Source organism: Podarcis cretensis (assembly GCF_951804945.1).
Source record: "Podarcis cretensis genome assembly, chromosome: 15".
Taxonomy (NCBI): Eukaryota; Metazoa; Chordata; class Lepidosauria; order Squamata; family Lacertidae; genus Podarcis; species Podarcis cretensis.
This window is the reverse complement of record NC_137185.1, coordinates 24,807,358-24,828,467: the sequence shown is the minus strand read 5'-3', so window position 1 is coordinate 24,828,467 and position 21,110 is coordinate 24,807,358. Positions and strand designations below refer to the sequence as shown.

Below are 21,110 nucleotides of genomic sequence, written 5' to 3'. Positions count from 1 at the left end.
TAGGTAAGTTCATGAAGATACCACCAAAAGGTATGTTCGGTGCTATTCATAATACCGAGAGATGCTAGTGGAGTTGTAGATGGATGTTAATGAAGTTGTAGACGACAGGGTGCTGGTGTTTTGCACCTGTTTCGCCCTGGCAGTCCAAGTAATCAAGAGGCCGCTGTTCGCCCCCCGATGGGGCCCTTTTACTGGGGTTTGCAGGTAGCACACTCCCAAGATAGTTTTCCGGGCTTCTTCAGTGGTCTAATCTCAAAATCTTGATACGTATATTGATATTCAATCTTAAAGAGAATACTCTTTCTCATAGCTGTCAACTTACAGATTTGAAAATAAGGGACCAGCAGCCTCAAAAATAAGGGATCAGCAGCCAAAATAAGGGATTTTCCGGGCACAGGTATGTTCAACTTCTGAGCCGCTCCGAGTCAAAGGCAGAAAGCCCATCCAGCAGCCAAAAGAAGCCTCAAGCAGTGGTTCCCACAGCGCAGCAACCCGGCAAAGGGGATGCACCAAGGAAAACCACCGTCACCTCTCCGCTAGGAAGCGCTGAGCAAAGGTGAGTCCCCAGGCAACACGGCCGATTTGATCGGCACAAGGCATGCAAGCTCCACCCCCCAGTCATTCTTAGACTCCTTATTGGGAGAGCAACGCAGCCAAGCAACACATTTGGAGCCTCCCTCCTCCCTGGCCGCCAGGGAGGGAGGGAGAGGAGCTGCTTCCTTTGAAACCCCCGGGAAATTTAAGGGACATCATCAATAAGGGACAGCAGTGGGACACGGCACTGGGATAAGGAAGTTTCCCACCAAATAAGGGGCGGTTGACAGCTATGCTCTTTCTTGGCTTAAGCTTAAGAGACTGGTTTGCTTAGCATTTGTCTACCTTTAAACAGCCATGGCTTCCCCCAAAGAATCCTGGGAACTTTATAGCGAGAGTTGTTAAGATGCCCCTATTCTCCTCACAGAGCTACAGCTCCCAGAATTCCATGGGAAGGGGGATTGATTGCTAAACCACTCCGGGAACAGTAGCTCTGTGGGCAGGGGGGGGGGATAGGGGCATTTTAACAACTCTCAGCACCCTTAACAAACCTTTTCCAGCTCTTTCCACCCCACTTTTGTGCAGAATCCACTCTTCTACACAACTATCTTTAAACAGAAGGTACAGAAGTCCCATTCTCCTCCTCCTTTACAGCCCCTCTCTTCTGAAAACACCTTAAAACGGGGAATCTGTTTGCTGTCTCTAATTTCTTAGACCTTATGTGTGTATTTTAAAGCATTTATATACCACTCAGTATTTCAATAATATCTAAGTGGGTTGCTTGCCACCTGAGTGAAAGTATGCGGAACACCACAGAATGGAAAGACAACCTGGGAAACTCCATGCAGAGAGCAATCAGGAGCAAAGGCACCACAGCCTCCCAGGCTCACCTAAGGCCTAATGTGCTCTATACATTTAAACCAGCACCGTGGCACTTTAAACAGTCATGGCTTCCCCCTAAAAGTCCTGGGGACTGCAGTTTGCTAAGGGCCCTGAGAGTTGTTAGAGGAGTCCTCAATTCTCACAGAGCTACAATTCCTGGAGCATTTTAATGGTCAATCCCTCTTACTCAGGGAACAATCCCAGGGAACTCTGGGAACTATAGTTCTGCGATGAGAGAAGGGGGTCTCCCAACAACTCTCAGCACCCGAGGCAAACTGCAGTTCCCAGGATTCTTTGCCTGTGTAAAGTGGCATGATACTGCTTTGAACGTGCAACACAGATGGGGCCTAAATTATCTCCTCTCCAAGTGCATCAAAGTTGGATTCCCATGTTCACTTGCCACGCTGAAGCTTTGTAACGAGTTTTAGCACGGCAGCGTATCTACACAAGATCTTGGCCAAGGGAGTTAGTTCTGGATTGTTCCAGAAACTCTGTGGGCCACTGGAAAACTACCACAGGAACAAACCGCAATGCCGTGGCTAGAACACTACAGATGCCACAGAACACAACCATCACTTCATCCTGCAGAGTCATCTCCAGGCTACCAATCACTGTTCACTCCAAGCAGGCCCCATTTGGCCATAGAGGCCCAACCTGAAAAAGTCTCGTGCTACCTCGAGTCCTGCAACTCCACCTGAGGACTGCACGGCCCTGCCAGTGCACAGAGTTTTGACTGAACAACTCAAGTCTGAAACGGCATCATGCAACCCACCCGTGGGTGCTGCAGTGATGCAGGCAGGTGCCCTCAGCCATCATCAAAGGAAGGAGGGAGGGAGCTCTTCCAACAGGACAGAAATCCTTTGTGGGTCCAAACAATGCTCAGCACATCTATCCTGCCAAAATCCAAGGTCTCTTTGAGACCTTTTACCTCTGCAACATTTTGGACCTCTCGCTCTGGAACATTGCCCGCTCGACTCTCAAAGAGATAAATTTGTCTTAACCACACACAGACATCCACACCCTCGCCTGCCACTGCCCGCCTGCAGTCAACAGGTTGGCCCTGGCAAGGGAAAAAAAGGGCCTGCAAGGATATAAATTACCGTTTGTGTCCCTGGGGGTCATGTCTTCTTTCCTAGCTCTGAAAGGCAGCTGCTTCTGGGGTGGAACACGCTCTAACCGATCGTTAGCAGTAGAATGAGAACAGGTTTTGCCAGGAGAATCGCCAAGGCAGGATATAATTAAGTGGGATGGAATTTGGCACGCGCAGCCCAGCCGACACCTCAGAGCTCAACGCTGGCGCGTCACTATCTTAAGTGATTCCAGTGAAATCATATGCTTAGTTTTGTGCAACGAGAAAGCCCAGAGCTCTTTCGCGTGGTTGTTCATGCACGCACATGACCGCACGTGGCCAGAAAAGCACCCCTGTGGCTCTTTCTTACAGGGTTGAATAAATAAACAAACAAATGAATAAATAAATAAATAAATAAATGGAAAAGAAAGGCAGATGCTCAGCCACTGCTCAAAAATAAAAACGCACAGGTGTCCCAAGGAAGAGCTGGAGCTCAGGGATACATGCAAGTTCTGTTTGCAGAAAGTCCTGGATTGACACTCTGGCAAATCCAAGCTATGACCCCAGTCATGCTCCTGCAGCCAATCGGAAGCCGCGCTTTGGTTTTCGAACTGTTCCGGGAGTCGAATGGGCTCCTTGAACAGATTAAATTCGAAAACCAAGGTAGACCGTATTAAAGTTGTGGTTCCTGCATTGCAGGGAGCTGACTGGATGTCCCTTGGCATCCCTTCCAACTCTACAGTTCTATGATTCTACAAAAGCATGGTCTCCACAAGAACCCTGAAGAAAGGTCTGGAAACCAAGCCTTATGAGGAACGGTTGAGGGAGTTGAGTATGTTTAGCCTTGGAAAAGAGGAGACTGAGAGGAGATATGATAGCCATCTTCAAATATCTAAAGGGCTGTCACATGGAAGATGGAACAAGCTTGTTTCCTCCTGCTCAGAAGGGTAGGACCTGAACCAATTCTTCAAGTTACAAAAAAGGAGATTCCAGCTGAACATCAAGAAGAACTTTCTGATGGTACAGTGGAACAGACTCCCTTGGGAGGTTGTGGACCCTCCATCCTTGAAGGTTTTTAAACAGAGGTTGGATGGTCTTTGGCCATGGATGCTTTAGTTGAGATTCCTGCATTGCAAAGGGGTTGGACTAGATGACACTCAGGGTCCCTTCCAACTCTATAATTCTGTAACTTTAGTTTAGCAACCACAAAGCTACAGTTCCGAGACCCTACAGTTCCCAGGGTTCTTGGGGTGGAGGAGGTGGTGTTTATGCAGCCCTAGGTGGTCTGAATGCATGACTTCAGACTTGCTATGTTCCACGATGGCCCCTATGTGACCCACTTATTGAGAGTTCAGTCCAATTTACTTGCAGAGAGATTAGGTGACCTCAGTTATTTAACCAGCCCTTCACACTTTCTAGTGCATCTCACCACTACTTTCTAAATCTCAAAAAGGCCCAATCTTTTGGGAAAGCAGCTATGCAGGCAGCCAAAACTGCACAACTATGCCTAGGATACATTATCTTGATTTAGTGTGATTTAGCAATTCGAAAGCACAAAATGCAAGGAGATAAATAGGTACCGCTCCGGCGGGAAGGTAAACGGCGTTTCCGTGCGCTGCTCTGGTTCGCCAGAAGCGGCTTAGTCATGCCAGCCACATGACCCGGAAGCTGTACGCTGGCTCCGTCGGTCTATACAGCGAGATGAGCACCGCAACCGCAGAGTCGTCCGCGACTGGACCTAATGGTCGGGGTCCCTTTAACTTAGTTTGCATTGTATTTGTTTTTGTTTCCTTTTTGGATTTTTTAAATTAATTAATTAATAATAATAATACAGGAAGCCTGCAGCTTATGTGGGGGTAACATTCCAGGGATCACACCTAAAGCCAAAATCATGTACAGTGGTGCCCCGCAAGACGAACGCCTCGCAAGACGGAAAACCCGCTAGACGAAAGGGTTTTCCGTTTTGGAGGCGCTTCGCAAAACGAATTTCCCTATGGGCTTGCTTCGCAAGACGAAAATGTCTTGCGAGTTCCTGCAGGTTTTTCCCCCTCCCCCCCCCCTTTTCCTAAGCCCTAAGCCGCTTATCAGCTGATCCGCTGATAAGCCGCTTATCAGCTGATCCGCTAAAAGCCGCTAAACCGCTAATAGCGCTAATCCGCTAAGCTGTCAATGGGCTTGCTTCGCAAGACGAAAAAACCGCTATACGAAGAGCCTCACGGAACGGATTAATTTTGTCTTGCGAGGCACCACTGTATAGTCAAAATACATTACATGCAATGGCAGATGGGGTTGCCGAAGTCGTTTTCCTCAGAACCCTGCTCCTTTAATTTTTTATAATACTTTGCCCCATACATAGAGCTGAAAGTGTGCAAATTAAACTTGTGTAAGTCGTGGGCTTACTATATAGCTGTGAAACTTCAGTTTTCCAGTATGTGATTAAATCCCACCTCTCAAAGAAAGTGACGGTCCGGAAGCACCTCAAATTTCTCAGTACATGCCATACTTTTAAAGCAGCTTCCAAAGAATCCTGGGAACTGTAGTTTTCACCTCACAGAGCTGATTCCCAGCACCCTTAATAAACTGCAATTCCCAGGATTCTCTGAGGGGAAAGAATGTGCTTTAATATATACACAGCCTCAGTCTATGTCAGGCATAGGCACACTCGGCCCTCCAGATGTTTTGGGACTACAACTCCCATCATCCCTAGCTAACAGGACCAGTGGTCAGGGATTATGGGAGTTGTAGTCCCAAAACATCTGCAGGGCTGAGTTTGCCTATGCCTGGTCTATGTGCTCCCTATGACACCCTCACAGCAGTCAATGGCTGCATATCCAGTATACAGTGGTACCTTGGGTTACATACGCTTCAGGTTACATACACTTCAGGTTACAGACTCTGCTAACCCAGAAATAGTACCTCAGGTTAAGAACTTTGCTTCAGGATGAGAACAGAAATCGTGCTCCGGCGGCGCAGCAGCAGCGGGAGGCCCCATTAGCTAAAGTGGTGCTTCAGGTTAAGAACAGTTTCAGGTTAAGAACAGACCTCCAGAACGAATTAAGTACTTAACCCGAGGTACCACTGTATTTAAAGCACATGCCCCCCTCGAAGAATTCTGGGCCCTTGTAGTTCCCTTCACAGAGTTCCAATTCCCAGCTGCCCTTAACAAACCACAGTGCCTGGAATTATTTGACAGAAGCAATGCGCTTTGAATGCGCTTTAAAGGTGCACGAAACCTTCGCCCACGAGAACAGAGAAAGCCCATCCTAAAAGCCCAGCACCCGGCCCCAAACCCTCCCCGTGGGACGCTTACCGTCTGTGACTGCCACGTCTATGAGAGCTTCGTTCCCTGTGATGTTAGAAGCAACTTAGCATCATACCATTGTGGCTGCTCTGGCTGCAGGAAGGAGAGAAGGAGACAGCAGGTGAGATACACATACACACACACACACGCCTGCATCCCGTGGGAACTGCAACTGGCAGGAGGGAGAGCGTGGCAATACTGAGAAAGTCCCTCAGGGTGGAAGAGGGAACTTGGGCCATTTCCTGGACTTGGCGTGGCTTCTTCTCTCTCCCTTCCTCTCTCTCTCCCAGGCGTCACCAGGATCAAGGATGCCTGCCACATTTTTGGAGCGCCTCCTCATCTAATGGCTTCAAAGGGCTTGGGAGGTGTTGCGGTTCACCCCGGCCAGGTATGCAATCATCATTCCCACACTGCAGAGGCGAGGATTCGGGAGGCGCTCAAAGGGGAGTGGCCGGCTTGCAACTCCCGCAGCCCATTAGGAGGGAGGGGAAGCCAAGAGCGGCGCAATAGGTATAGAGTCCACTGCCTTCCACCATTGGAGGCAATGTGATTCTGAAGACCAGTTGCTGGAAACCAAAGGAGTGCTTAGGGGGCATCTGCTTGCCCACTGTAAGAACAGGAGCTGGACCAGACTGGCTCCCTTTGGCCTGACCCAGAAGGGCTCGTCTTAGAATCAAAGAATTGTAGAGATCGGAAGGGATCTTGACAATCATTTAGTCCAACCCCCTGCAATGCAGCAATCCCATACGGAAACCAAACCCGCGACCTCGGTGTTATCAGCACCATGCTTATGTAACTGTTGGGGAAGTGCTGTAGCTCAGTGGTACAACACAGGGTTCAATTTCTGGAATCTCCAGGCATGGCTAGGAAAACAACAGCCCTGCTTTAAACTCTGGGCAGCTACTGCCAGTTGCTGTGACAATACTGAGCTAGATGGACTTGGCCCATGGCAGCTTCTTACAGTCCTTATTAAATCAATCACTACAATGAGGACTACAAAGGACTACAATGAGGACTACAAATCAATCACTACAAAGGGACGCGGGTGGTGCTGTGGGTTAAACCACAGAGCCTAGGACTTGCCGATCAGAAGGTCAGCGGTTTGAATCCCCACAACAGGGTGAGCTCCCATTGCTCGGTTCCTGCTTCTGCCAATCTAGCAGTTCGAAAGCACATCAAAGTGCAAGTAGATAAATAGGTACCGCTCCGGCGGGAAGGTAAATGGCATTTCCATGCGCTGCTCTGGTTCGCCAGAAGCGGCCTAGTCATGGTGGCCACATGACCCGGAAGCTGTACGCCGGCTCCCTCAGCCAATAAAGTGAGATGAGAGCTGCAACCCCAGAGTCGGCCACGACTGGACCTAATGGTCAGGGGTCCCTTTACCTTTACAATGTGGACTAGAATCTTAGAAAGGCCTTTTCCTCAGCACTGGGTGACGTCAGTTAGACAGCTGTTGTGCTCAGGTCCCTGTTCGCAGGTATCCCCTCTGGTTGGCCACAAGGGTAGTTGACGGCTACCCTTACGTTCATGTTCTTATGAAAGCCCATGTGGTGTAGTGGTTAAAATGTCAGACTAGAAACTGGGAGTAAAGGTAAAGGTAAAGGGACCCCTGACCATGAGGTCCAGTCATGACTGACTCTGGGGTTGCGGCGCTCATCTCGCTTTATTGGCCGAGGGAGCCGGTGTACAGCTTCCGGGTCATGTGGCCAGCTTGGCGAATCAGAGCAGCGCATGGAAATGCCATTTACCTTCCCACCGGAACGGTACCTATTTATCTACTTGCACTTTGACGTGCTTTCGAACTGCTAGGTTGGCAAGAGCAGGGACCGAGCAACGGGACCTCACCCCATCGCGGGGATTCGAACCGCTGACCTTCTGATCGGCAAGTCCTAGGCTCTGTGGTTTAACCCACAGCACCACCCATGTCCCTTGGAACCTGGGGGACCAGGGTTCAAATCCCTACACAGCCATTAAGCTTAAGGGGTGACCTTAATGTTGGGATACTGCCAGGGAGACATAGGCCATCATGCCTCCACATCATCTCCCGGTCTCCCGTGGCTGCCTCCCAGCCTAACCTACCTCACAGGGCTGTTGTTGGGGTTAAGTAAGGAGTGGCAGAACCATGCACACCACCCCAAGCTCTTTGGAGAATGCAATGAATAAAAGCGTTCTTTGTTGTACAAGGTTCTCAGCAATGCCTCTGAACAACTCACTCAGGGTTTCGAGACTAAGCCGTTGGTTTTAAGCTTAACCCAGACTTGAATAGGCCCACTTGGTCGCCTCTCCCAGTTGTGTAATGGTGCATTTTGCTGTGCAGACGTTCTTACTGACAACCCCAAACAACTGCCCACCTTCTAAGACTATGCAGGAAGAAGAGGCTTTTGGCAGGTGCAGACATCAGAGCTTCAATATGGTCAGCATGTTTTGTCTGCCACTGCACCCCTGGTCCTAACCTTGTTTAACAGCCTGATGATGAGTTCTGGTGGACTCAGAAGCTTGCTTGCTATATTCTGACATTTTGATTGGTAATAATAATAGGACCTGGGGAGCTTTTGTGTTTCTTCTTTAAGGGAAGTGTACTTGAACCCCTCAGCCATGCATGCTAATATAGCCCCCTGTCCCTCTGCTTAACAACCTGTTTGATGGGTGTATCTCTGAGAAAGGCTTTTTTTTTCCATGCAGAGGAGTGGCAAACAGCAACATGGAAGATTGCATCACTGGCCCCGCTATGAAATAAGTAATAATAGTGTTTCAGCATCGCTGCATTACACCATTAGCCTCTGCTAAGTAACTATCATCTTCAGCTACCAAGCTTTCTAGAAAAAAAGGGGGGAAAGGGATCTGTTTTTTTGGAAACACTGCTGTGAACAGGAAGAAGGTGATCTTTTGAATGCTTCAGACCATCAACACAGACTCTTGACTTAAACAGGTAGTTGAGGGCAGGTTAACCCTTGAGGACTAGTAACTTCCTTTGCTTTATTTGAGAAGGAGGCATAACCTGCCTGGAAACCATCATGAATGGCAGCTACCGTATTTTTCGCCCCATAGGACGCGCCTAGATTTTTTTTTGGGGGGGGGGAAATAAAGAAAAAAAAAATTTCTGCCCAGGCACGGGGCTGGCGCGGGGGAAGCCGAGTTTCCCCCGACCCCAGCCCCCAGAACAGGCTGCTGCCTGCAAGCCTTGCGCTCCCGGTGGGACCTCCCGCCAGGTGCGCGAGGCTTGCGGATAGCTTCCTGAAGCCTGGAGAGCGAGAGTGGTCGGTGCGCACCGACGCCTCTCGCTCTCCAGGCTTCAGCGAAAGCCTGCATTCGCCCCATAAGACGCACACACATTTCCCCTTCATTTTTGGAGGGGAAAAAGTGCGTCCTATAGGGCGAAAAATACGGTATTTATTATTCTACTTAAATGTCGCTCGACTACAACTCCCATCATCCTTGACTATTTGGCCATGCTGGTTGAGACCAATGGGCCACCAGTTCACAACTACAGGTTTAAAGTAACTCTAAACTATTGCTTATTATTGAACAGAATCCTGCCTTTCCTACGGCTCCCAAGTAAAAGGACCAGAAACGTGGTATGTGTGTGCATTTGTTTTTCTTTTTAACTCATTGTTTCCCCCTACAACTGTTACTACTGAATATGTAGACTGATAACATGAAATCTTGGTTGCTCTCGAGGGGCCACTAGGGGCGCATCGGAAGATGGCTGACAATAACATCTCTCCGACCCACACAACGTAATTAGGAGGCTGTGATGGGAGTAAATAGCCTCCCTGCCCCCCCAAGCGTGTGTGTGGGGGACTGCCCTTGCCTGCTGTGCCCTATACCACCCCCGAATTTGTGGGGATGGGGGCACTAGGCAGAAAGCCCTTGTGCGGATCTCGGCGCTCCTGGATGCTGTCTCTGATCCGCGCCTCTAGCTGCAACAACTTCAAAAGAAACAATTAGGAGGAAGTGAATGCACATATTTCAAGGAAGAAGGGGGAGTAAAGACTGCTAACTGAAGAGATCTCTGATAAATAAGACGGGTCGGAGGAACAAGAATAAATCATGAGAAGACACACCAAGGCTCGGTATGTTTGGCAACGGGACTGGATGGGGGAGGGGGGAAAACTTTCCTTTCTTTTCTCTATGTGATTAACTAAGAATCCCCCCCCCCCACACACAAGTCACAAGTCAGAAATGCCATTTAAATGACTTAAGCTGTGGATTTAAGGCTGTGTGGAGATAATTTTCTAACCAAAGCATGTTTCAAGAAGATCGTGGAAAGTATAAGAGCTTTGGAATGACGCAGTAAAAAATACCGTCGCCATTTTGGCAAGTTCTGTCGGAAGACTTAAGTCTGGGAGGAGGAACAGAGCTGTTTTTATATTGTGGGTGAGCCTCCTCAATGGGACTAAAGAGCGACAGATTTGCGAGATTAATGATGGAAAGAGTGCTGTTATTTATGAAAGTGATGATATATGGAAACCATCTGGATATGATGATTGGACGAACGGAGAAATTCACACAGGATTACAATTGGTGTTTACCAGCTTAAGGAGATTATCAGAAGAGATCCAAAAGAAAAAATAAATAAATATACGAACAAGATGAGATGTGGAAACAGCAAGATAAGACTGGATAGAATTATGAACATTAATTGGACAGATTTGTGGATATTAACGCAGCAGCAAGATGATGATCGGAATCGCCCTTCGGAACTTGAAATATGGGTCCCCTCAACAAAAATTTAAAATTCGGCTTTGTAATTCGGAATTTATGTGATGTGATGTGATTTGATTTGATTTGATTGGTCGGTTAATAAAAAATATTTTTTTAAAAAAGAAAGCTTGGTTGCTCTCAAGAACTTCTGACATGGAGATGACGGGCAGAATCCGTGACCAGGGGAAGGAGACAGTGGAAGAGGACTGGAAGAAATTTAAAATATACCTTAAAAACTGTTGCAAAATTGAGGAATGCTAAGATGTCAAGGGGTAAGAAACAGAGAATTACAGCTGTAACTAAAAAACTAAAGGAAATTTAATGAAAAGGAATCAGGATAAATTGACCAAAGGGTTGCTAAAGAATTACCAAACAAGGATGCAGGGATGGGGAGGTATGGGGAAGTCGAAGGAAAGAAGGGTATGAAAATACAATTTTGAAGTTATATTTGTTTAAATGTTTTGTATGTTTTTGTTTTGTGTTTTGATTTTCTGTTTTGTGCTTTGTTTTTATTATGTGTTTGAAAAATGAATAAAAATTATTTTTTTTTTTAAAAAAGAACTTCTGACATGGATGCTAGCCGCAGCTAGGATTTCTGTAGCCCAGCAATGGAAAACCTTGAAAAATCTGCATTTGTCTTTGTGTTATAAGAACTTGTGGACTCTGGCTATTGTGGAGGAAAATAACACATAAATTGCAAGTCTCCAGAGGGATGAAGAACCCAGAATGCTTCTAAGTCACCTGGTGGGATTTTATTTCTTATGCTTCAGACTTAAGATGCCCAGCATTCACCAGGTACAGTACACCTGATGGGAAATATGGGTGTCTTGAATTATAATGGAGTGTTACTACTCCTTCCTCTTATTATTTTTGGCTTGCTTTGTATAGGGTAGGGTGTAATGAATGCCCTGCTGCTGCACCTTTGGATTGTTAGTAAGTGGTCATTATGCTACAAAAAATAAAAAGAAAGAAAAAGAAGAAATAATCTAGCCAGTTGCTGAAAATGCAAAGCTAGCCACTTTCGGGCTCTTTCAACTCTTCCTGATTCCTCTGGATGGGAGTTTTCGCCTCAGCTGTGACTCAAGCCTCACAGATCACGCCTTGTTGGCTGTCCCCTATAATTAAGTGTCCCAGCAAAGGGGTCAATAGTCGAAAAGGCCACTGAGGGTGAGGGAGAAGGATGAAGAGAGAAAGAAGAGCTTCAAGATGTTTTCCGTCCTCTGTGATCAGAGAATAGGCTGTTTTCTTCCCCCTTTCTCTTTTCCATAACAGCCTGGAGGGTTTTCTCGGAGGCCCTACAGTCAGGAGCGCTGTTGTTGCGCTGGCGTGGCTGTTTTGCAACAACAACAACAACAACAACCCTCGCAACGTTTTGACCTGTTGCTGTTTTGAACCAGATATTTAGGGCCGAACTCCACAAGAAGCAGGAGATCCACTATCGGATCTCCCCGAGTGGCTATTTTCAGTGAAAAACAGCTGCGGAGGCAGGCCCCGATTTGGATGGGGCAGCAATAGGGGCTGGAGGAAGTTTATTCCTTTTCCCCTAGTGCAGTTTCCCTAATCTAAACATTTACACCCCTAACCTTGAAGCTGCTATTTACCCCATTGGGGGGGGGGAGAAGGCTGGACAGGATAAGAGTTAACTCGCCCTATGCCATTTCACCTGTCTACATTGGCTTACACTCAGGTAACAGGGACACAGGGCTCCCTGAGGTACGCTAGAGACAATCAGGGCCAACCCAAGACATTTTGTTGCTTGAGGACCAAAGGATGATTCCTTCCCCAATTCCATGTACAAAAGCCCACAATGCTGGCAATTGAGGCCTCACCAGCACTATAGCAGGATCATACCACTTTAAACAGCCGTGGCTTCCCCCAAAGGGCACTGGAAACTGTTTAAGGGTGCTTAGAGTTGTCAGGATTCTTCTATTTCCCTTGTAGAGCTATAGTTCCCAGAGTTCCTTGGGAAGAGCGACTGGGTTGTTCAATTGCTCTGCAAACTGTAGCGCCCAGACGAATCTGATTCTGGCTTTAACTTCACGTCTACTCAGTCTTATTGAATTCAATGAGGCATACTCTCAGGTAAGTGGGGTTAGAACAGGTGTAGGGGGGCTTTGGTCCTCCAGCTGTTGTTGCTGGACTACAACTCCCATCAGTCTTCCCAGAGATGATGGGAATTGTAGTGCAGCACAATCTGGAGAGTCAAATGTTCCCCACATCTGGGTTTGAAGTTCAACTGGACTCTCTCACAGATAAAAGTCATTACAGACTTTAGAGGCCTGCAGGATAGAAACTGGGTGAGGTGAGGGGAGGTGAAGGATTAGGAAGACTCTCAAACAAACCCTGCTTTTGCTGCTGTTTACCATTTGTGCTGTTGCAGCGGGAATGATGTTGATTTATTTGTTTAATATTGTTCACTGCCATCGTGATATTGACTCTTAGCTGCACTGAGAACCTTGCTTCGGAGGATGATGCAGGAATATATATTCCAGAAGATGTTGGACTATGACTCCCAACTGACAAATGTCTGTGCTGGCTGGGGCTCGTGGGAGTTGTAGTCCAAAAAACAAAACAAAACCTCCAGCCTGTGTGCGAGTTTGTGGAGCAAAGGATTGCTAATAGAATTCTCAGTGCCCTCACGAAACCGCAGTTCCCAGGATCCTCTGGGAGACGCCATGACAGTTGAACTGCTATAGAACTGACTCAAATATCTGGCCTAGCTCTTTTCAAAGGACGGCGATGAAACCCCAGCAATGGAAAACCTTCCCGCCAAGTTCAAGACAACTTGGGCCAGCACACAGCACTCTGCACATGCCTCTCAAGGAGAGCATGCTACAGACCTTTATCGTCATGGCATACACTCTAGGGCTGGCGTTAAAAACAGGTTTCTGTGCACTAGGAGAGGGGCCTAAGGCCAAGTGGCAAAGACTGGAGTTGGGTTCAAGTGAAGGGAGAAGGAGAAAGAGATGGTTTGCCCAACACAAGATGGAGAGCTGGAATAGGAAAATGCCTTATATATCGCATTTGCCCAACTGCTGCTGTCTACCAGCATTCTTGGCTGGTCCATTAGGGCAAATGAGGCACTTGCCCTATTTGCCCTTAGCTGCTTCCTTACAGCCAATCTGGCTGTCACCTTCCTCCACCTGAGCCTCAATGTTCTCCTAGTGAGGAGGAGGATGGGAACAAAACTAGGTTGTGTTTCACATTGTATTTGTACACACTGGGGGCGGGGGTGTCTTCACTCAAAGCACATGACCCAATTTGTTTCCCGTGAAACATCCCACACCCCACCCGAACTCCGATTCAGTGAAGCTGCCTGCTGCTCATGCGCAATGGCTGTATTACCTGTGCATGCTTCATCTCAACGGCAGCTTATGTTTTCAGATGGGATGGAGGCTGGTTTGAGGGACAACACATCAATCAGCAGCCTTTCTCAAGAAACTACAGGATGAGGCGGATTGTGGCCAAAGTTATGCGTACACAGCTTCAAACACAAGTGGCAAGAGCTTACTGGAGTCAGAGTAAATGGTAATATTGGCTCTGGCTTCACCTTCTCTTGGCCTCCTTGCCTTCTGCCATAGTGATCCTGATAGGCACCAGCAACCATCCAATGACCTTCATCCCTGAATATTGTTGGACTACAACTCCCATCATCCCTCACTACTGGCTACACTGGCTGGGGATGATGGGAGTTGTAGTCCCAACAGTGTAAGAGGACGAGGGCTGGGTGATATATCGTCCAAAACTGGTTTGAAGCCCATATTGTGATATCGGTTTCATGACTGTTGACCTGGCAATACATTGCAAATCATGACATCTGTTTGTGTGCTATGCAAAAATCACACTGTTGGAAAAACCATGCCTCTACATACATCCTTATTTCAGACATAGGTAAAGGTAAACGGACCCCTGACCATTAGGTCCAGTCATGACCAACTCTGGGGTTGCGACGCTCATCTCGCTTTATTGGCCGAGGGAGCCAGCGTACAGCTTCCGGGTCATGTAGCCAGCATGACTAAGCCACTTCTGGCGAACCAGAGCAGCGCACGGAAAAGCCGTATACCTTCCCGCCGGAGTGGTAGCTATTTATCTACTTGCACTTTGACGTACTTTCGAATTGCTAGGTTGGCAGTAGCAGGGACCAAGCAACGGGAGCTCACCCTGTTGTGGGGATTCGAACCGCTGACCTTCTGATCGGCAAGTCCTAGGCTCTGTGGTTTAACCCACAGAGCCACCTGCGTCTCTATTTCAGACATATATCAGTATATATCCAATATGTATACCAGATATCGCCCAGCCCTATTTGGGACCCAAAATAGAAGAATGATAGCCTATTCTGATTGGCAGAGCTTTACTGGGGTCTCAAGCAGAGAGAGAAATCTCTCCCATCATGTGATCCCTTTTAAACGAGAGACTGATCCCAGGACCTTCTATGTGCTGAACTATGGCCCCTCCCCTATCCTATCCATCTGGTCCAATACAGTCTACTCTGACTGACAGCAGCATCTTTTGTCTTTTCATTCAACTGCTACTTGATCCTTTTTTTTAATTGGAGAAGCCAGGGACTGGATCTGGCACCAAGCAGGCACTCTCCCTACAGAGCAATGGCCTCTACGCAAACATTTAAAGCCATAGCCGCTCCTCCCAACCACCACCTCCAAAACACAAGAACCCCTCACTTTCTCTGCACAACTACTGGCTCCCACTGACCAGAAGGACACCAAGGAAATTTGCAGCTGGGCTCTTTAAGGTTGTGGGGGCCTCGGCCATCTAAGGTCAGAGAGCACCACCAGCTTCTGAGCTTTCTACCAGCGGCGGGCATTTTCTGTTTGCCAAGCGTACACCAGGGGCACGCAGTGCCCCTTCTCTGCATTGCAGCAAATTTCAGCAACAGCCCCAGGCAGACTGGATTTCCATCAAACACCCCACTGCTTCCTGGGTGTGCTGAGTTAAAGGAGCGAGCCTCACAAACTTAACTTTGCAATGACAGGGGAACCGACAGCCTTGGGAAGTGGTGGACTCGCCTTCTGTGGAGGCTGGATGGCCACCAATCAGGAATTCTTAATCTGTGATTCTTGCATTGCAAGGGGTTGGACTAGATGGCCCCGGGGTCCCTTCCAACTCTACAATTTGATGAATTGTTCAAATATATAAAAGGATGTCACATAGAGGAGGGAGAAAGGTTGTTTTCTGCTGCTCCAGAGAAGCGGACACGGAGCAATGGTTCCAAACTACAAGAAAGAAGATTCCACCTAAACATTAGGAAGAACTTCCTGACAGTAAGAGCTGTTTGACAGTGGAATTTGCTGCCAAGGAGTGTGGTGGAGTCTCCTTCTTTGGAGGTCTTTAAGCAGAGGCTTGACAACCATATGTCAGGAGTGCGCTGATGGTGTTTCCTGCTTGGCAGGGGGTTGGACTCGATTACCCTTGTGGTCTCTTCCAACTCTATGATTCTATGAATTCCATGACACAAATTCCTGCACAGCATACACCCTCCTGAACAAGTGGAGTGTTTTGTTTTGTTTAAGTTATGGACATTATAAAGGCAGCGGAAACAGGCAGGAAGGGGGAAATAGACTCTGCAATCAGTGGTTCAGAACAGAGGCTGACCAGGCCATGCAGTCTGCTGAGACCCTACTATGCCTTGATCTCCCATCAAGCAACAACCAACTGCTAGCCCAAGCAGCTTGCTGTGGACCAGTGTTTCCCAAACCTGGGTCTCCAGCTCACCAGACTTGGTGAGCAATATAGTTCCACAACATCTGGAGGGCACCACATTGGCGATCGCTGCTCTTGACACAGCTGCCTGCCTGCTACCTTTCTGCTCTGCCTGAGATAAAACATTTTGCACATGCTAATAATAATAATAATAATAATAATAATAATAATAATTTATTTATACCCCACCCATCTGGATGGGTTTCCCCAGCCACTCTGGCCAGCTCCCAACAGAATGTTAAAAACACGATAAAACATCAAATATTAAAAACTTCCCTAAAGTTTGCCGATTCCTACAAACACCTATAACCGGTCCAAAATAAAGAGGTTCATTAAAGTTTTTTTTTAAAAAAATAATGAAAATAATAATAATAATAATAATAATAATAATAATAATAAACCCCACACTTTGGATTGCTTAACAACTGCATTAAGCACACTGGGAGAGTAATTTGAGTAAATGCATAAAGCTCCCATCCCCACAAAACATCTCAGCCTAGGAAGAAACAGAGTTGTTTTGGACTTCGTTGAGCTATTTAAGGGTCCCTCTTTAAACAGCCCTCCAGCCTTCTGCCCCGGTTTGTACCCACCTGTGCGCATGGAACAACGGGCCTGAGGAGTAGTGGCATGGGGCTCAGTTCTGTCTCCGCAAGGTGCTTTTTCTGCGGCAGGATCGGGTGGAGAGAAAAAAAGGTAGGTTACAGAGCCAGTAGGTACTAACCTGTTTCTGAAAGTCAGATTTGTGGGGGATTTCTAGTTGTGTTTTTTGGAAGTTAAAGAGAGGTGGGAGGGAGGAGATCTCAACAAGCAGATCAACTTCTCCAGCACAGAATGAACTCGAATGCCTTTCAGTAGTCGTGTAGTCCACAGCAGAAATTCACAGCTCAGGTTACCAGCCAGATAAATATAGTGTCTTATCTGACCTCACAGGATGGCTGGAGCACTCTCACATTCCAGCGTGGGGAGACTTAAAGGGGCAGCGCAGGAGGGGCCCAGCCAGGCGGGGAGGGGGGCTCATCTCTGATAGAAAGGTGGGGGGGGGGCGGCGGATGGGCCGACAGGACTAGACTTCATGGTGAGAGGAAGGAAGAGGGCATTGGGGATAGGAAGTGAGTAAGATGTTACAAGAAAGAGAACTAAGGATATGATTGGAGAGGAATGGCTGAGAAACGGGATTCTTCCCAGTCTGAAGTCAAGCTAATTTGTAAGGACAAGAAGCTCACCCCCTCCTTTCTTAAAAAAAATTAAACTGTTATTCACTGAGTGCTGCAAACTGCCCTCAATATCAGTTTTTGGAGCGGCTCGTGCTGTTCATTTTAAGCTTTATTTTGGTACGCACACAGCCTCTTGCTGTTTTGTTTTTGTTAAAAGCACTTGTAAAACAATCATTGGAATTATTATTATAATAACTCCATGTTCATATGAGGAAGGGAGCAGCAGACGCACAGAGCCTTAATGAACCGGCGTGACCCCCTTAGGCGCAGATAGTATCTCTCAGCCTCAGTTTGTCATCTGTGAAATGGGAACATTAGCACAACCTGCCTAGCAACGTGACAGGCATTGTCGCAATGACAGATGGGGAGATGGAAACAGGTGTTACAATGTCCTGAACTCTGGGAGCAGAAATCTAGGACAATCAACCAACACTCTTCCCATTGGGTAAAGAAGCTGCAGGGTGTCACAGGTTAAAGGAAGGAAAAAAGGGGATGCTTTTAACTTACTTGGAACCGTTTTTTTCAGAGGGATGAGAGGCTCCCCCCTGGGAAAGTCTTTAGAGAAGAACTTAGGGCAGGCTGGGCCAGCCAGGGGCACCTCCAGATTCTGCTGTACTACAACTCCCATCAGCCCCAGCGGACGTAGCGCAGCAGCATTGTTTGGAGGGCCCCAGCTGAAGGACGCCCTAAGATGCAAACAAATCCACATAGCAACACAACACAAGAGAGTCATACTCTGGGAGGTGGAGCCACTGCTTGGGCCGGCTGCTCCGGGGCTCATTCCAGGCACTGACTCAGCCTGCAATAACAGGGAGAGATTCCTCAATGCCAGCTTCATCATTCCTGGTGTTAACAACAGATCCAGCTTCTCGGTCACATGCACCTCAGCACAGACAGAGAGCCCTGGCAGGGCTCAAAAGGGCTTGAGGCTGCTGCTGAATTTCCTTAGGGGAAACCAAATTTTTGCCCCAAGAGCTCCAGCAAGCAGCTAATAGAGAATGCTGCCTTGCCCAGTGAGGATCCGCAATAGATGTTTACTGACATACCAGAGCTAGAGTCTGGCGATGGAGGTTAAGCCAAACTGTCTTCCACCAACTGACCATGCGCAGCTCTCCGGAGTACAGGGAGCAATCAGGTGAGCTACCACCAACAATAAAGGTAAAGGGACCCCTGGCCATTAGGTCCAGTCGTGGCCGACTCTGGGGTTGCGGCGCTCATCTCGCTTTATTGGCCGAGGGAGCCGGCATACAGCTTCCGGGTCATGTGGCCAGCATGACTAAGCCGCTTCTGGAGAACCAGAGCAGCACACGGAAACACTGTTTACCTTCCCGCCGGAGTGGTACCTATTTATCTACTTGCACTTTGATGTGCTTTCAAACTGCTAGGTTGGCAGGAGCAGGGACCGAGCAACGGGAGCTCACCCCGTCGCGGGGATTCGCACCGCCAACCTTCTGATCGGCAAGTCCTAGGCTCTGCGGTTTAACCCACAGCGTCACCACGTCCCAACACCACCAATACTTTTCTTCAAAAAAGACAAAACTGAGTTCAATTTAAACTCCCTCTAGAACTTGCAACATGCAAGAAGTTGGGGGGGAAGAGTATACACACTGGATGGAAGAGGACAAACTCATTCCTTCTCCTGATGCACTTGTTTTATTATTACTGTACATTTATATTCCACTTTTTGTCCAGGATGATTAGGCTCCCTGTTATCTCCCTGTCATCCTCACAAACATGAACGGTAGGCAAGGCTAGGAGTTGATGGTGGGCATCACAGCCCAGTGGGGATTTGAAGCCCCGTCTCCTCCAAGTCTTGGCCTGACACTCTGTTAAGTGACTCCCTGCAGCTCTTTAATCTCAAGGTTGTGGGTTCGAGTCCCACGCTGGGCAAATGATTCCTGCATTGCAGAGGGGCTGGACTAAATGGTCCTCATGGTCCCTCTTCCAGTTCTACAATTCTATGCAATGAATCTGAAAGGAAGCTGGATAAATAGACCATTATGGTAAGTTTCACCTCTCCACAGACATTATGCAAAAGCAAATAAAAATGAAGGGTCAATTAAAAAAAATAACTGCCTGGAAGTGAAGTGACTAGCAAGAGAGAAATGAAAAGTAGTGTTCTGTGGTGCTTCTGAGCATGTGCAGAGAGCCTTTTCCAGACCACATAGGTGGGTGCAGTCTGTCGCGATACACAATCAAGAGTCCTTATCCTGGAGAAGTGCCTTTCACATATGGGTCTGGACCCCACCACACGCTATCTTACTTAGACCCTAAACTTGATACTATTATTAATAATAATGATGGTGATAGCGGCTTCTAATCTCTATGCCGGTTGCCTGCCGTTAGCTACCTCCCCTTCCCACGTACTTTCATTTAATCCTCCAGAGCATAACCTGGGATAGCTCTGTATTCCTGGGTGAGATGGGAGCTAGTAACTTGGGAAAAGGCGAACGCGCGTCGGGGAAGGCTACCGTAACGGCACCAGAGTTTCTCCAAGCCACGGACATACACACCGGGCGCCGATGCTTCGCCACGCCTTCAATCGCGAGGAGGGGCCCAACTCCGGAGTTGCCGCGGGCGGCAGGCGTCTCTAACCCGGGCGAAGGGAAGCGCCTCCCCCGCCCCGCCTGCCCGTGGTTAGGGGTGGGGATCGGGGCGCGCCCCGCACTCACCTGGCTCTCTCCTGGGGGGACGAGCCGAACCCGGCCGGCTCCATGGAGCCGCTTTCCCAGCCGCCAGCACCTGATGTCACAATCCGGGCGCAGCTGACGCACCGCGGGGCCAGAAGCGACACCCGCGTCCCGGAGAGCGCCGCGGGGCGGCGCGCGCGGAGAAGGGAGAAGGCAGGGCCGGGAGCCGGAGAGCGGGAAGGAACGGAGCAGGGGGACCCAAGCTTAGGATTTTGCCGGAGCTGGCTGCAGTAGGGGCGCGCGAGCTAGAAATGCACTCTGCACGCGCTCAGAAAAGGCGCTGCTCCTTATTGCTTTAATAGCACGCCTTTTTCCCAGTGCAGGACCCCTAGCGGCTCACGGCGTAAATAAACTAAAAAAACACACAGAACATATATATTGAAAATGTAGGTCACCTACATTTAAGAGCACAAGAAAATGTGTTTTGCTGTTTGCTTTTGAAACGAGCAATCTATTAAGGTTTTCACGGTTTTTTGTTTTCTTTTTACAACGGCGTAGCAAGCGACCCGCCTCCTTCCGAACAAACCTGCAGGCCCATTGTTTTTTTATGGATCGGGTGCGCTGCTGGCCGTTTATGCACACACGACTCGCAACCTGCTGGCGCGAACACTTTTCTGTGGAAGTAAATAAACCCGCATTAAACTAAGCCGGGATTCCGCCTGGCCACGTGGTCGAGCTCGCCACGCGTATATAAAGCTTCCTTGGCCTTTGGCGAAGTTGGCAGTTCTCTGGAAGTAAGCCATGGCGCAGGGAGGGCCGGGGGCGGATCGTGAGTGGAGGAAAGCGTCCTTACCGCTTCATCCTATATATGCGTTTCCTCAGAAGTAAAGGCCGCTGTGTTCAACTTTGGATCGGTGCATCAGCTTTGGAAGATCGAACTACACGGCAGCAGATTGTTGGAGTGAACTTTGTCGACAGAGCGGTTCTGGAGCTCAGGCCCGGACTGGAAACCAGCCTCTCGCATCTGCTGCTTGTTTAAAAGGAGATCTTGAAATGCA

At 48.3% G+C, this 21,110-nt stretch overlaps 1 protein-coding gene across 6 annotated transcripts in view; it reads right to left on the bottom strand.

Moving 5' to 3' along the window:
- The window catches only part of USP2 (ubiquitin specific peptidase 2), an 82,341-nt gene extending 62,099 nt beyond the window's left edge, over positions 1–20,242 (bottom strand). Inside the window, exons 1-3 of one of the 6 annotated variants that reach the window (XM_079954737.1) lie at positions 20,095–20,241; positions 16,799–16,870; positions 5,796–5,879 (exon numbers count right to left, since the gene is read on the bottom strand). Coding sequence is in view for 2 of the 6 variants with exons in the window: in XM_079954736.1 (XP_079810862.1) it covers positions 16,799–16,808 (10 nt within the window). In the remaining 4 variants the exon portion in view is untranslated. The other 5 variants (XM_079954738.1, XM_079954736.1, XM_079954735.1 and 2 more) reach the window with 5 other exon arrangements.
- Between the last annotated feature and the right edge of the window lie 868 nt (positions 20,243–21,110).